This window comes from Cupressus sempervirens, chromosome 5 (assembly GCF_028749045.1).
Source record: "Cupressus sempervirens isolate cs-2001-9-10 chromosome 5, ASM2874904v1, whole genome shotgun sequence".
Classification (NCBI taxonomy): domain Eukaryota; kingdom Viridiplantae; phylum Streptophyta; class Pinopsida; order Cupressales; family Cupressaceae; genus Cupressus; species Cupressus sempervirens.
Genome location: NC_143122.1, coordinates 468048503 through 468066715, shown reverse-complemented (window position 1 = coordinate 468066715; position 18213 = coordinate 468048503). Strand labels below are relative to the sequence as shown.

At 37.2% G+C, this 18213-nt stretch overlaps 1 protein-coding gene across 2 annotated transcripts in view; it reads right to left on the bottom strand.

The window, feature by feature from the left end:
* CAS1 (cycloartenol synthase 1) overlaps window positions 1-18213 on the bottom strand; it is a 235375-nt gene that overhangs the window by 193650 nt on the left and 23512 nt on the right. For both annotated transcript variants that reach the window (XM_089831311.1, XM_089831312.1), the window contains exons 3-6: window positions 16827-17012; window positions 16217-16306; window positions 15755-15952; window positions 15588-15672 (exon numbers count right to left, since the gene is read on the bottom strand). In XM_089831311.1, the coding sequence (XP_089687437.1) occupies window positions 15588-15672; window positions 15755-15952; window positions 16217-16306; window positions 16827-17012 (559 nt within the window). The remainder of the gene's footprint in view (window positions 1-15587; window positions 15673-15754; window positions 15953-16216; window positions 16307-16826; window positions 17013-18213) is intronic.

Genomic DNA, 18213 nt, shown 5'->3' with positions numbered 1-18213 from the left:
TGAGGTCAAAAATCTAAGATCATCATCAACTAGGAGACTACTGGTTGGGCAACGAATGCTAAAAGGTACTTATCTTTCAACAGATATTGTTTCATATGCAAGGATTTTGGATTGTTTCATATGCAAGGATTTTGGTCATAAAGTTGTTGAATGCAGGATTGGGAAGGAGCAAAATGTTTAATAATTTAGTTGTTATAAGTTTGATCATAAAACAAATCAATGCAGAAGTCAAGTATCTAATATGGTTAAGACAAATGGAAAGAACAATATCTTTCATAGAAATTGTTGCGTATCACAATTACACTCACAAGGCTAAATAATATAAATCTAGAATTTAGTCTATGAGATTGGGACAGAGGTTTTGGGAGGTTGGTGCCTCCATCTCTAGGTGAACATACCGTTCAGCATAGACCAATGGATTTGTGACATGCACTTAGCCACCTCCCATGGATCCTTGTCTCTGGTTATTGCGGCATTCATTGATAGCTTGAGCTTTTGGTGTAACTACAACAGCAATTCCAACAAGTGGTATCAAAGCATTGGGTTACAAGTTCAAATCCCTCGGGTCATGCTAAGGGGCGGATTGTTGGGAGGTCGGCGTCTTTGTCCCTCAAGGTGAAGGAACCGTTCAGCATAGACAAATGGATTTGTGACATGTGCTTAAGTGCCTCCCATGGATCCTTGTCTTTGGTTGTTGTCACATTCATTGACAACTCGAGCTTTTGGTGTAACAACAACGGTGATTCCAACAAAAGGAATGCCAATTGCTTCAAATGTGGTTAGATTAGTCATTATGCTAACACGTACAGATCTAGTGATGCTTCGGTAAAGTCTTGAATTGATAAGAATGCTACAATTTCGGGTGAATCTTACAAGACTAACACCGTATGGAAGAAGAAAGTCAATAATGAAGAGAATCATGTGGTATCGGATACCAAGACTAGCTCTTCCAGTAATTGAGTTGAATGATTTGGCTCATGGGGAGTATTAGCATCCTATATTAGTCACTTCCCTTGATTTGAAGTTATACTAGTTGCAACTAGTTTGCCTTCAATATGTTGGATGGTAAATTAATGATTACATTTGTTTCAGTTGATTGATGTACATTGTACAAATGGGTTGCGCCAAGGATAAAAACTTATCAGCGGGAAAAATCTAATAATGTGATGTGATTATAAATGTGGATTTTTAAAATCATTTGTCATTGTTGCAAGATCAAAGATTTTAGCAGAGCTTGTGAGAGTTTGAAGAAAAATATTCAAGTGCAAAGATGGAGTATTAATTGGTTGTTTGCAATCCTAGTGCCACTGTGTCAAGGATATTGAAGAAGACAGCGTTGGAGGAATTTGATCGTGGTAAAATTAAACAGATAGAAGTGGGATTATCTCTCAACGAGATGCAAAGTGTTTGAAACCTAGGTGTGCACATTTGGGGAGAGTTTCCCTAGTTTGATGACAAGGAATTTATCCTTCTTTTGTTGATTCATATTAGGGAAGATGTTCAGTTCGAGCTTTATAAACTTCTATTGGATAATTTGCTTCAATATGTCAAGATAACATTGGAAGATGGTTATGACTTTCAATTTGGTTCTTTGGTGATGCCTCTGGTGTTCTATTTCTCGAGATCTTGAGAGAATAGAGAAAACATGGAGTGGAGGTCCAACATCTCTGTCAGATAACAAATATACAAATATCTAGGATTTCTTGAAATTAAAGAAAATGCTTGAAAGTCATATATTTCATCATTGCAAAAGGATATTTGTTCTGGTGTGGTTGTGTTTGGCATTATGTTTGTTAGTTTCATTGCGAAGGGTTCCTCCTGTAGTCAAAAGAGTGCGGTATCATTGTCAGTGCTTCCTTTCTAGAACCTAAAATGTAATGACCCAAACCAGCACTATAATGTTCGAACCATATTTTTCCGTTTCCCCTTAAATAATAACCCCAGAATATAAACCCTCTAAGCAAATAACCAGCAAAGATGAACAACAGATGATAACCCGGACAGTTATTTCTGCAACTCTTAAATATAATATTCAGAAATGCATACACATGAAGAAGAAACACGAACAACAAATAAAGGCCAGAACTCACTCCAATCACTCTATCTTCTTCAAATTTGGCATTAAAGGTGCATGCATATAAAAATGCAATACAAATCAAAGTACTAAACCAATAACTTTCTCACAATTCAGAAGTACGTTGTTGCATTAGATATCAACAATACCATAATCCAACAACTTCTAGATAACTCCTAAAATGTTATTGTATTATACAACAGCAATACAATAAGCAACAAACTATAAATCCAATCTTAAACACAGTTCTACAGTTACATTGGGAACTTAAGAGAGAACCTGTAAGCACAACCGAGACACCTGAAATGATATCTCCCCTGACAATGGGTTTTCGTCCACTGCCTGCCTGCACGAGGGGCTACGTCCTCACACTGGCTGAAAGCTGAAGCTTTCTGAAAACTCTCACAAGAGAGGACTGGAAATCTGAATAGTAAATCAAGCATATCTAACAATGAGCCACTTTCTCCTTTTAAAACACAAACCAAGACTCTTCGGCTTCTCTCTGGTTTCGTTTTATTCCCTTGTGGCTCTTCAACTTCCCAAAAGCATTTCGTCTTGTTCCTCCTTGCCCCTTTGTCCTTAATATAACATTAAATCGACCTTTTTTTTAATATTTTGAGCCTAAGTCTCAGAGTCAATTTAATATTGCATGAAATAAGACTTCAATATTTTCTAATGTTCCAAAAGGGAACATTACAAATCTCCCCTGCTTAAAATTGCTTGTCCTCAAGCAATTCGTACCAGGATCCCATATGAGTCTGCAGGCAACCTTGTAATCCAAACTGAAAACAATGTTGGCCAAACTGTGAAGCCAGATATCTCTTTGCAATCTATCTCTCAACCGAATCCCTGGATCCCATATAACTCTCTGAAAAAATTCAGCAACTGCACCTATAAACTGCTCGACACTGATCAACACCATGACCACAATAAAATCCTCATCCAACCAAAGATACAACCAATCAACACCTGGATTCCCGATCAACCAATACATCGTGTCAAACCTGTTGCCACCTGGATCCCAAAACAATCGAACCCCACATCTATTGGCCATATAGAGGTACAAATACCTGGTAGCGTCTATAACACAACATCCCTCTATAGCTTCGGCTAAACTCCCATGGATGTGATAACTAACCAAACCATCATGCCAACTGACACCATAGTCGTCCTGTAACCATGTATCCATAAGAGGACTTTGTGACATAGAAGTACCAAACCATGTTGGATACATATCAGCATGATGTATAACCGACAGCTTCCCCTGCAAGTAATCCCCCACAATCAGCTAAGTTGGATGCTTGCATCCGCTAATTCCACCTTCCGAAGATGGTGAATACCCATCCCGCAAAGGATGACATAATTCTGGAACCAACCCACACTAATGCATCATCAAGCCCTCCGTGCATGGGTCAAAAGAAAAATGATGAGCACTCCTCACTGTGTATTCACGATAAAATGCTCCAACCTCTGTCAATGGATCATCACTAAAAACACTTGAATCAAGTAGCTGATCCCTCTGACTTTGAAAATCAACAAGCCAACATCCAAAATCAGCTGCATGGAATGAAGTGACAGATTTGCTTCCAGGAGATGGAAACAAATCAACATAAGAGCTATACTCCCAACCGGATGACACTCTGCGAATGCCCTATGTGGATGACGAAGTAGCGTCATGCACTACCACACAACTCTCAGGAGAATCCACCATTGTGACACAAGAGCTACTAGTAAACTGTCCTATATCAACTGTCACAATACTAACCTCAGGAGAACTCGATACAACCAGTGGTTCTCTATTATTCTCCATCAAGGTACTCATTCCAGCTGAAACTTTTGTAACTATATCTGTGATAGATGTAACCACATCCCCACTACAACCCATGGATATAAGATCCTCATCAACTGCCTCTGTATGTCACTGTACTATATCTGCAGCCAGTAGAGACTGTGCAAAACTCAACTCCTTTGTAAGCTTCTCAACCTGTAATTGTGACTCTTGAAGGGCTAACTAGGCATTCTGCAACAAGTCCAATGTCACATCAAGCTCATGAGTGAGCTTACCAATCTTCTCCTCATTTCCCTGCAATGCAACATAACAAATGCAATCCCGTCCAAGAAGGAAATCTCTATCTGCAAGTAGTTGTACGTAATTTTGTTTCATCATTCCAATCGCTTCTCGGAGTGCATGTATCTCTACAAGGGAAAAATCACTATCACCTTGCTCATCTGTCAAAGGAGTACTCCAACCATAGGTGGCCAACATTTGACGAGCAACATCAAAATGCTTAACGGTTGTGGCAACCATCTTGTCATTAACCTTCAATTGGCTTGCTAAATGATGATCCCCTTGTGACGAAACATATCCACACAAATCTTCCCATTTGTCATCCATGCTGGGATATGAGGCTGAATCAAAGTCACTCTCCGTATGATCAGCAGCATCGTGTATGCTATCATCTAGGCACACCTCAATATCTAGGGTTCTATTGCTATGCACCTCATAGGATGGCTCCACTGGCGGGGTAGAAGCTGTTGATAAAACAGTATCTTCACGCACTTCCACTTCCAAGGTGATTGTGTGTCCATCCACATCATGATCTTGGGATTCATTATTATCAAATGAATTTTCTGATTTGTTTTCTAAGGTCTAATTTTTGCCCTCCATACAGTCAGTTGTATGATGGTCACTAACTGCTGGAAATTCATCATAGATACTGCTAGATACTATAGAGGCCTCTTGTTCCTCTTTCTCTTCGTTCTGTGATGTAGTCTTCTTAATCATGGAAACCATACATCGTGCCACTTTGTCTAGTTTTGCAGGGTCTGAAATCAATTCATTCATCCTTTTCTGATTTTTATCCAACCTTTTCAAATTTTGTTTAAGCTTCTCCATATTCTGGCCCCACTGCTTCTGGGTACTTGAAGTAAACATGATTAACTAACTGATTTAATGTTCAGTTCACTGTAATAAACTGAGCTTATATTCTGTAATCAAAATGCTGAATGTATAGTATGAGAGGAATTTTGTCAAATAATCCACAAACAACCTGGATATGATCTGATGGCACTGCCAATAATTTATTTAACTAGACCAGGATTCAGTTTTGAAACTAGAGCATTTTAGCAAACACTTGCCAGGCAATCTCAAGTCTCTGAAACAAATCAGTGTTCTGAAAACAATTTGTGTCACTGTTTCTTCCCAACAAATATGAATCAATACTAGTGTTAAAGTTAGTTCTTTCACACCCGCTCTCCAATCGCAGGCAGCAAAGGATAGACTCCAGAATTCTGAATGTGATCACAAATGTTGGGAAAATTGCTTTCACTCCAATTTAGGAATCCACAGCCTTCAATTCCCTTCTTAGCCGCTACTGTGGAAAGTGCATTGTAATATTCTGAAACAATTTTATCAACAAGTGGACTGAATAGTAGAATTGTAATTTTGTCAAACAATTCACAACCCCGCTGGAACCATCGTGAACCACTCTATAAAACTCAGCTAATTCTGATCAACAGTAAAGATCTGGAACTGTTGTATTCAGAAAAAATGCTTGTCTTTAACAACTTCATAAACTAGCACAGAGACTCAGTACCATTTTACCATGAAATGAAATGCAGAGATGAAAGTAACAGACCCGTGAATAAAGGAGAACCGACCAGACTGGAGATACCCTGGTTTTGCTCTTCGATTTTTCCTCTAACTCATATCCAACTGGGTAATTGTCAGTGCTTGCAGATTTACGAAATTTCCATAAGGTCAAACACGTCCGTAATTGATGTAGTATTCAATCTGTAGACCAACGACTGACATAGTGTCCACTCCAAATTACTTAATGTTGATGATTGTTGTAGACGTCCAAATGGCTGACTTAGAATATAACCACGTTAAGACGGTCTGCCAATACTACCAACTGTCCGACTGGAGATATATTAGCAATGTGTTAACTCTTATAACCCCTGCGGCTGTTAATATATGCCTTCATTCCATCTGACTATGATCACAATCACATCTCAAAGAATAACAACGGCCTCCCTTGACGTGAACTTTAACCCAGTTATGAAACTTTCAAACATGCGTATCATGACCTGCACATGACACCCAATGACCTTATCCTTAGTGATGTCTCGGACTAACCCAAATATAATAATTGAGCCTCAAATATTCATGCCAGTATTCATTCTCAGTCGGTTATATACTGCAATATTCAAACGACCAGCCCTCGGTCAGGTTTATCCTGTGTAACGTGTATTAATCAAAACGACCAGACCCTCAAACAACAATGTATATCAATGCGCCGACTAGGAGTGTTAAACCCGTGGTTTGCCTGCTGTTATGAAAGTAGAACAGCCCAATTCGAAAACCAAATTCTTATGCCCCGAATTCTGCCCTTCACGTTAATATTGACCACTTGGTATTAAACTCCAGTAAAACTACTTGCAGTCGTGGGTTCCTTAAGATATCTCTTCAAATCGTTGAAGGACTACCAACTGAAGATAATTGCAATCCAAATGCCTGCTCTAAAATTTACTGTATTTAACAAACAATGGCACAGAATACTGAACTTACTGCATTCATAAAACTGGTCTTCCTAACCTTGCCGACTTCTGCCCAAATTGGTAAATTTCCAAACGTTTTTTTTTTCAGCCACCAATTCAGAGATTGCCCAAAACTCAATCTATGGAAGGGTAGACCTAATTGTCTTTAACCTAACGATGCCTCCTTCAGATTCTGGTCTCAACGACAGACAATGATAAGGATAACTTTATTAGATGTTCGATGACACTTGTTCTTTGTCTTATTTGGGCAATGAAGAGAAGTCGGTTCACCCTTGTTTGCCGTTAAACTGTCGATGGAGTTTGGATTTTACAATCTTCGATACCTGCTATTACTCTCTGAATACCTGGGATTCCTTACTTTAGACTGATGGCTTTGTTAGCTCAGCCATTACATTCAATTTCTTAATTCCACGTCAGGATTTCTCCAGCTCTCCATGTGAAAGGTTTTATCTACTGCCAAGCAAGAAACAAGTTCGAACACAACACAAAATGTATATGGCACCTGTGTGTAGGGTTGGACCTAGCTCGAAGCAACTGTTGCAGGTTTTCCGTCAGCACATAACTCCCAAATCTACCGGCTCACACATGCTACGTGATGTCTGAATGTCCCTGGGTTTGTCTGTGCAACCTTCCTACTCTCAAACGCCTGTGCTACCCTTGCTGGAAGTGCCGAATAACCCTGCCTACGATTCCAAAAACCGTTTTTACTGAGCACGCGACAGTGGTTTCCTGTGATGCACCCATCGTATTCCCGTGCGGTTTAGCATGCTTTGTATTTCCTTGCGCGACTATTCATCTTCGACCCTGGTTCATGCTTTTCTAAATTGCTGCTCCCTCTTATTTCTGCGTGAAGAGAGCCCTCCGATTGCCAATATGAATGGAACTCACCTTTTTGTTTCCTTCCACCTACAGCGTTTGCAAACTGTTATGAAAGTAGCCACACCTTCTATTCCTCAATCTCAGTCGATTCCCTGAGATATCACTGTAATATCCTTTTCCATATGGTTCCAATATGTCACTCGCGCAATGTCGGCTACCTCAATGGACTGCTGTAGCATTCAAGCCGACCATTACAACCTTCCACGCAACACCAAACTTGTATTCCTTTTGCTGCCGCCTGGAAACTACTTGTATCGCTGAGAACTAGGGAATTAGTCTCACTTTAGGAACTGATATGGCAATCCTGTAGCTAGAATACCCTGTGATTAAACTTCCATCCAAAAATGTCCTACCTGGTAGTCATTGAACTTCCACAATTCTGAACTTAGGAAATATGCAGCTAGTAGTTCAGTAGTTCGTACTTACTTCCAAGAGCTGAGACAATTTTCCTCAAAAATCTTCATTAGATCTTTCCATCAAATAAAGTGATCAAAAGAGAAGCTGGGGCTATGTCCAACGTCCCTTATTTGCTTCAAGGGTTTTCGTCCTCAAAGCGACCAATCACATTTAAGTATCCAAAAATGCCAAGATGTTGTGTTCATAAATTTCTTGTGTCTATTATAAATTCACAGGCTGGCAAGAAAACCAGCTCTGATACCACTATAATGACCCAAACCAGCACTATAATGTTTGAACCATATTTTTCCGTTTCCCCTTAAATACTAACCCCAGAATATAAACCCTCTAAGCAAATAACCAACAAAGATGAACAACAAATGATAACCCGGACAGTTATTTCTACAACTCTTAAATATAATATTCAGAAATAAGTTACACATGAAGAAGAAACAAGAACAACAAATAAAGGCCAGAACTCACTCCAATCACTCTGTCTTCTTCAAATTTGGCATTAATGGTGCATGCATATAAAAATGCAATACAAATCAAAGTACTAAACCAATAACTTTCTCACAATTAGAAGTACGTTGTTGCATTAGATATCAACAATACCATAATCCAACAACTTCTAGATAACTCCTAAAACGTTATTGTATTATACAACAGCAATACAATAACCAGCAAACTATAAATCCAATCTTAAACACAGTTCTATAGTTAGATTGGGAACTTAAGAGAGAACCTGTAAGCACAACCGAGACACCTGAAATGATATCTCCCCTAACAATGGGTTTTCATCCACTGGCTGCTTGCACGAGGGGCTACGTCCTCACACTGGTTGAAAGTTGAAGCTTTCTGAAAACTCTCACAAGAGAGGACTGGAAATCTGAATAGTAAATCAGGCATATCCAACAATGAGCCACTTTCTCCTTTTAAAACACAAACCAAGACTCTTCAGCTTCTCTCTGGTTTTGTTTTATTCCCTTGTGGCTCTTCAACTTCCCTAAAGCATTTCGTCTTGTTCCTCCTTGCCCCTTTGTCCTTAATATAAGTCTCAGAGTCAATTTAATATTGCATGAAACAAGACTTCAATATTTTCTAATGTTCCAAAAGGGAACATTACATAAAAGGAGAAAAACTAATAATAAAAGAAATGAAGTTACTATTTCAAAGGATGAGGAAGAAAAAGATGAGGATGGGAAGGAAACAAAAGAGAACGAAAGAGAAGAGGAAATGGAAAAGAATGTTGTTTCTCCATTGGAATCTGATTCTATGGATTCTGATGTGATTCAGTCTATGTTAGAGGATGGTGAGTTTGACAAAATCAGTGACATGTGGACTAGTTTCTCTCTAGGGAGCAACACAGAGATATGGGATATGTTGACTCATCAATTGATTAGTAAGAAGACTTTTGTTTCTCATATTTCAGGTGTACTTTTTGTTGATTTTGCAAAGTTTGTTGAAGGAAGATTACTACAACATGGTGTAGATTACTGCATAATCAAAAAATCTATTGAGATGAAGTGTATTGATGCTAAACAAAGATTATCCAGGATGATCAGTGAAACAAAAGACTCTGTAAAGGAAATTGCTAGCATTTACAGGCATTGTCTTCATTGGCCTGCTACTGTTGACAATTTCAAAGGAAGAATTGAGGTCAATAACACAAGATTGAATGAATTGGGGAAGACCTATGATTAGTTTAAGGATGAAGGAGGAAAGAAGAGAACAAAGGTTGATCAGCTTCAAGGTGAAATGTTACAGTTGTAGAGACGGAAAAAGGATCTGGGGAAAATATTCTGGTTGGTGAAGGACTTGGTTGGAGGCTGGTTAGAGCATGTTTTTGGCATTCTTGTTGATGCAAAAGACTATGAGCGTCAGTTTCAATCTTTGGGCTAGACTTCATCTTTCGACATGCTAGTGCAGCATGATAATCTTTGTGCCGAATGAGTGTTATTGTGGTTGAAAGGAAGAGGAAGCTTCCAATCATCAAAGAAAGATACAAGAAAAGTGTTTCAAGTAAGATTTGTTGTCTCTCTTTGATTATCTGAATTATGAAGAGTGGCCATCTACCACTGTGGCAAAAAGGGGGAAAGAAACTGTGGAAACAAAAACATTAAAGGTACACCTAACTCAAGGAGAGTTTTTGTGTTTTGAGTCTTTTTGGAGTTTTTTGTTGTTTTTCCATAAAGGAGGAGATTGTTGAGCATGTTGAGGAGATGTTGGCATTATTGACATTGATGTCAAATCCTTTATACTGGTTCAGTATCTATATGGGTAGGATGTTTGTTGGTCGTCGGTTAGATATTAGTGTTTCGGCTATATGCATAACAAATTGAACTTATGAAGTTTTGGGATGTGATGTTCGATGTAATTGTTTCTATTATTGAAACATAAATTTTTGGTATATCTATATAATCTAGTGATCATGGATGCATGATGTTTTGGATTGTATTCATTTGCTACAAAGTTTCGAAGTTCTTCTAGGTATCTTTGCTACTTGAATATTCCAAAAGTATCTTTTTCATATGACAATTACATCCCCTTTTGGACAAGTTTTACCTGATTATTTACATTGATTGATTCAAAAAAATTGATGATCAAGTCATGGACATGGTGGCATTGCTCCGACGGTTCCAGAATTTACTCATCCTTCACTAATTGTGACATGAAACATATGCATGTTAAATGTGGCCTATATTTAGGTCTTCTAGTAGTGTGATACAAAGAATTCTTATGCTAAGTCACAAGGTTCGAATTCGAATTCGAGTTCGTCAATCATAAAATTCGGATGAAATTCAACAAGGGTAGAATTTTGAAAAAAAATCGATATTGAATTTAACTTGTATAAATATATTAATTTCTAAATATAAGTAATACATCCACAAAACTGTCAAAATAGTTTAACATTGCAAATAATTAAACTAAAAAATTCAATATTATTTTAAAATGAAAAAATATTATTATAAAATAACAATATTACATTATTTATCATTATATTCCGATGAAGTTTGGAAAGGATGAAAATTCGATGATATTCGAACTTGAAGGATGAAATATGGTGTATTATGTGACTTAGTTCTTATGTATGACCTATATTTAGATTTGGTGGTGGCATATTAAATCTAATTGTAATATATTTTGTATTGTAGCCAACATGTTTTGTGGTTTAGTTGACATATGTATTATCAGATGAGTGGGTAATGTGAAGAGAGCTGAAGCTGATAAAATGGAAGTATAAATCTGTGAGCTTATTCTTGGTAGTATTGTATGTAAGCAAAAAATACGGGTGTGAAGTATAGTCGTGACCAAAGTAACAAGAATCGGAATCGGATCGGAATCGGCAAGGCCGAATCAAATCGTGAATCGGCCATGAATCGGAATCGAATCGGCCATGAATCGGAAAATTTAAAAAACCCTTGAAATTTAGTGAGTAACTTATTTCATAAACCCTTTATCGCTGATTCGATTCACCGATTCACAAAAAATCGTTTGGCTTGAATCGAATCGCCGAATCGCATGAATCGCCGTGATTCTTGGAACTATGGTCGTGACATCAAAGGGAAGCCTTACATACAGAGTTGTAGATAATTAGATTGAAATATACAAGCAGAAGATGTGTAAACAGATTTTCTACAGTGGTAACTGTGCTACTAGCTGGAATTGTTCCATAAATGTTCAGATGCAATATCATTAGTTCAATTTTTCCTTGCAAGACATTTTATAATACATCAGACATCTTTTTCTATAAAGGTAGTTAGCCTGATTCGCAATTAGCCAAACAGTAGTGAGCCCCTAGTAAAAATCACCTTAACTAGTGTTTACTTTCATGAGAATCAGCTTCTCTGTGATTTTTCCCATGTTGAGTTTCAGCATTATATCTCGTGTTATGGTGTTTATTGTTCTTGTTGTTTCAAGTTATAAGAGTTTTAATTTATTTAAATGATTTGTGCTTTTAGCGGATCAGTAAAGTTTCAAGAAACTGTTTTGGACTAACTAATCCCCCCCCCCCCCGGGTCATTTACTCGGCCTATTTAACAACTTCACCTCTATGAGCATCACCTAGATGCAATGAGTGCTAAGCGTTCCATTCCTTCTAATGAGAGATGGGTTCTTGTAAACCAATACTCAAACTTGGGTCAATGAGTTTGACTCAAAAACTAAACAAATGAATCCTGATAGCAATATCACAATTTGTCTTGTGGTGGAAAATATATCCTACTTATCAACTAATGTCTTAAAAGGATTTCTAATAAATGCTTCATAAGGCACAACACTTGCTTAGGTTTGTAAATGGGGTTGCAAGCAAAGTGGGTTCAACCTTGGAGGAAACTTTGTGTTTAAGCATGCTTGAGTTGGACTAACATTACGACGAGTAACCTTGTGGGAAGTTTCGGTGCCTTTCTTTATGAGCACCACCTAGATGCAACAAGTGCTAAGTACTCCATTTAGTCTCATAAGGGATGGGTTCTCGTGAAAAACTACTCATGAAACTTGGGTCACCTCAAAAACTACACACATGAATCCCAATAGCAATATCACAATTAGACTTGTTGTGCCAAATATCTTCTACTTATCAATTGATAAGGTTGAGCGCCTTTCTAATGAATACTTCGTAAGGCACAACACTTGTTGAAGGTTTTGCAAATTGGGTTGCAAGCAAGTGGGCTTAACCTTAGAGGAAACGTCATGGTTAAGCACACTTGTGCTATAGTACTAGGATGAGTGACCTCTCATAAAGTCCCACTGCTTCACCTCTATGAGCTTCACATAGATACAATGAGTGTTAAGTGTTCCATTCAATCTCATGAGATATGGATTCTTGTAAATCGTTGGTCATGAAACTTGGGTTAATGAGTTTGACAAAAAAACTGCAGATTAATCCTAACAGCAATATCACAAATGAACTCCACATATATGAATATGAAGATTTTCTTTTATTGAGAATATTTTGCAAAGAAAGCTTCATCCTAATTTTGAAAAATTAGAAATCCCACATCATATTTTGGTGCTACTTTAAATCATGGCTTGATTGCAATTTATAAAAACAATATCACTGTTAAGACTTTGAGTCCTCCAAGTTAAGAATATATCAAGAGGAGGTTGCGGAAGTGCTTTGAATCATTAAATAAATCCTTTATCGTATATGCTATGGATCTTTAATTTTAAATTTTTTTTAATGTAGCTCTTGACTATTTTTCTTCAATTTTTCACTTTTTCTTGTAAATCCGATTTATTCAAAACTCCTACTCGTTTGGTTTGCTGACAAAGTGCAATCCGAGACAAAGTCCCATGCACAGGAGAGAACTAAGCCAATGATCCGAATATCAACTCATGTAGCAGGAAACATAGATTGAATACACGTCGAAAGAACATGAAGCGCCTCATAATGCTGCCAAGAGTCTAATCACAACTACAGCCAATTACCAAATAGGAAAAATCATAACGTACATGGGAAGGAAATTGAAATAGAGCCAACATCATAAAGAATGCAATTGACCCACAAGAACAGCAAATCCAAAGGAAATCACAACATTGGCAGAGAAATTGCGCTGAAGATATATTTATAAAAGAATATAACCCAAGCCCTTGAATCATGAATAGCAGACAAAAGGAACACATTAGCACCAGCAGTCCCTTGCCTTTCCGACAAGGTCAAGTTGGGAAGTGAATTTGAGCAGCAAGAAGAATGTGGTAAAGAGAAAGTGGTTGGAGCTACTATGAATTGTGGTTCAAATAGGTTAGGTTTTCTAATCTACTTCTGAAACCTTCCATTTGCCTTGGTGTGCTATATGTAATTGTGCCCCACAGATCTCGAATGCCAAATGCTACTATGCTGATACAACCAAAAAAGGGTCATGGTTCTTGAATATAAAGCACTTGAGTTGATAGGACCTCCTCAAGTAAGCCACTACTAGCCTCAACAAATGGATTGTATTCTTCTGTTCTTCCATCACTTCTTCTAGCTCTCATTGCGCTTTAAATGGGTTGGATGTTGCTAACATTATAACCAGAGGCACTGGAGTCATGAACTTCATTCCAAAGATTTACACACTTTTTTGGCAATCATGACCTCTTTGAATGTGGACTCCAACTATATTAATTCCTACCTATACTTCAAATACGCATTAATCTTCTTCTCAATCCAATCCTGGGCTTTAAGTGTTTTGCAAAGGCCATATGTCACAACTCTTCTTGGTTCATAGTTGTAAACTATTGCATAACATCTCTCCCAAGGTGGCAGAGACTTCATAGGGCACTCAAATGTTTCCACGTACATGCTCAATACACCTTCTATGGGGCATCAATGGCAAGTGCAATTTTATAAGTAGATTTATCTTTGGACTATAAGCACTTAATCCAGCTAGCCTTGAAACTATCTAGGTTGTAGATCCAACCGTCTTCAATGAGTTCTAACCTGAAACCTGCCAACTTCAACATGAGCAATTGCTCGGTGCTTCTCTTGTTTACAATGACCCCTTTGAAATTGAAAGGGATGTCATAAATCACCTTATCCTTACTAGCACTGTATTTTTCAATTATCTACATTAGCTTGCTATGAAAACTCAATGATTGGAACCTGACTAGAAATGAATTTTGTAAGTCCAAAAGTTTCCTCCTTAAACCCTGCAGTTGGATTACGTGTAGTAAACTATGAATTACCAGTCCATTGGTATTTTACTAGTGGCCAGCAAACCTCTTGTCTAGCATTGGGCCAAGTTAGTTCCTACCCCTACAAAAATGAGAGAACGGGAGCTAGGAACCTCTCTATGAACATAAAAATAATATTTGACGGCATCTTTTTGTGTTGCAGCCATTCTTTGTTTAGGTTTGGTTTGCTATTGATGGCATGTTTGCTATTTTCTTAGTTCATCGGCCTAGTCGGCTATGCATCATTTGAGGTCCATCACTCTATGTTGCTATCTTCTCTATGTGTTTTTTTGTTTTTGCATGGGCAAGGGCATCAATAGACCCTTCATAAATTATCTCAAAAAACAAATCTTTCACATGAACATGTTGCAGAAAAGGCATTAAGTTGTGCATCTTTCAAGAGGGAGAAACCAATGAAGTCCTTTTGGTAGCCAATTGTTTATATGACTGAGAATGTAAGTTAGTTCCTTCATGTCACAAAAATTTCATACATGTTTTTTTCTTCTTAGGAAGTGAACGAGCATTTTTTCCATCATGTAAATGAAATGAAACAGTTGGCAAAGAACATTTCCTCTTCTACATATGAATTATTTCCTGAAGACGTATTGACATTTTCCATTTCAATTTCCTGACACATGACAAGCAAGTACTCAAATTGGATCCCTGCTTTCTCCAAGCACCTAATACTTGAAATTAAGATCACTGTGTTCTACAACACAAACAAAGGTGTCTTGACTTGATTAAACTTTTTGATATTGCACTAATAAATTTGATAATTCAGAGTCCAGACACATAAGGTCAGATTTATTTTTAAAACTCTAGAGATCCATTGTCGTATTGCTTGTTTATATTAAATCTCTCAGAAATCATCTTAGCTATTTGCATTATATTATTTTTATTTTCTAATTTGTCTGAAAGCAAAATAAAATCATAGTTTGAAAGTAGGAAAGGAGAGCATTTCAATAACAGGTAATATTCTATTGGCTCAATACATTTTCTATAAGATCAATACTGAATAAGCAACCTGGATGAAGTGGAAGAAAATAAGGAAGAAGCCATATCTCTGGAGGCAGTGGATTGTTTCCAGACCAATCAAATACTCCAAGCACCTATGTTCATATATAAACTGGGTTAGTCTTCTCTTTATTGCAAATCTTTAAATTTGTACACAGAGTTAAACTAATTACTTACAGAAAGCCACATTTTTCCCCATGAAGGTATTGCAGTCGCATCACCATGGTCCAAAATCCATGCACGCGCTCTTCCCATCGCTCCTTTGTCTCCTCCATCAGGCCCTTGGCCAAGAAGTCTTAAAGTCACATAGTTTAGAACTGTCCCAAACATTGTACTATGACCTTCAATGTGTAGTCCCCATCCACCGTCTTCATTCTGTAAAACAAGTATACAATAAATTACAGTTTCTATTCACAAAGGAAACTCTATTTTCCTGATTTGATATGGCACAAAACCTTGATAATTATAATAGAGAAGAAGACATAAAAAGAATTGGTACAGCTTATGCATGGGCAAGATAGGTATCAAGTCGTCTTTACAATGCGCAAAGATGTCATTAATGGTGTTGTTTGCTCAAGCTTAACATTCAAACTAATAAGATAAAGGAATGCCTTTGCAGATTGTGAGAAGCATATATGCCTGATGATTGTACAAGTAGCGACACATTTCTTTTTGGTGGGCTTCCGATAAAACAGCATTTAGTGCTCCTGTTACATACAAGACAATAACCTGCACCATATAATGCCAAAACTAAACTTTTTGAGACATATTCAAAATGAAAGTACGTGAAAATGGACATCCAATATACAAAAAAGAAAACAAAAAGGACAGAATTGAAATTTATCATCAGAAAACTACAATACCACACTGCAATTGATTACCTATGTTATTTCAAACATGCAAAGACGAATTTCAAACATGCAAAGATGAACAAAACATAAGTCATCACAAGCATTGATGATTGTTGTGCAAGTCCTGTTCTAGAGCTAATAAATCTCATATTCTCATAAAATGAAGCTATAAGACTCACCATTGCCTTAGCTAATAGCTTGTCAACAACCAATATGTACGATTTTAAGGGACTTCTATATTGAGGTAACATTTAGCTCAAAATTAGAGCACCTGTCCTTATTCTTTTATATGCTATAGCATAACGATATGAGGCTATTAAAGTAGATGCAAAAGCATGTAAATTGATGTACCTCATGGAAATCAAACAATCAAACAGGCATGCCGTAAAGCTACTCACCAGACCTGGCATAAGAAACATGGGACCACCGTAATCACCAGCCCAGTGCCCATCACGTGCCTGAATAGTCGCATAAAAACGTATAGCCCGAACCAAAGTAGTCTTTATTGCCTCCCCAGTGATGTCACTCGTACTTTCTATTTTCACTTGAGGTGGAAGAAAGGGGAGTGGAGACTCTCTAGCAAACTGCAACACAGAAAAAAGCAACATATTCAAATAATAGGATGTGCATATTATAGGGGCTTTCCCAAAGATCAAATTCCTTCAAATCATACACTCCTCAGAAAGTGGAGATCCCGTCAAGTTTTTATCACCAAATTTCTGAAATAAATTTCCATTTGTTGAACCAGGAAGCCAACTCCCAGATGCAGAAAAATTATCCATTAATTGAAGACAGGGAGCAATCGATTGTAGCTGTTTTAAAAATCTGATAAAAGAGAATGCCAAACTCAAATCAACATATTAGAAGACAAGGTGATTGAACCAGGAAGCTGACTTCCAAATACAAAAAAAATGTCCATCAACTGAAGAAAGAAAAAACTTGAATATAGTAGCTTTAGGCCTGTGAAACAAGAGAATAACAAGCTCATATCAACTCATTAGAAGACAAGGCAATTACGATGTTGCAGTAACGAGGAGCTAAAATATAATAAATTATTTAACCCAAAGAGTCAAACCTTAGCATTATGAATTGTTCAATCATAACCATCAATACAAACACCAGACAATTTTAAAATAATAAGTTAAATAGGCATTTGGAAACTTAATCAAGAAAGAGAGAAAGAAAGATATTACATTAAAGTCCACAAATGACCAAATTAAATCAATGGGACTGAAAAGGACAAATTAAATAGCAGTAAATGATTTCATACAAACTCTACAACAGCATAACTAAAATGATGAAGCAGCATGACTAGAGAGAGCTCATATCAACTCATTAGAAGACAAGGCAATTACTATGTTGCAGTAACGAGGAGCTAAAATAAAATTATTTAACTCAAAGAGTCAAACCTTAGCATTATGAATTGTTCAATCATAACCATCAATACAAACACCAGATAATTTTAAAATAATATGTTAAATAGGCATTTGGAAACTTAATCAAGAAAGAGAGAAAGAAAAATATTACATTAAAGTCCACAACTGACCATATTCAATCGATGGGACTGAAAAGAACAAATTAAATAGCAGTAAATGGTTTCATACAAACTCTACAACGGCATAACTAAAATGATGAAACGGCATAACTAGAGAGAGTGGGCCCCACATAATAAGCACTAAAAAAGTCAAGAAAAGAAAGTCATAATCCAAGTACAAATAACCCTGCTAAAAGGAGCTCTCTTAATGAACCTTGGAGACCAACAACAGTTATTAAAAATGGCTCTAG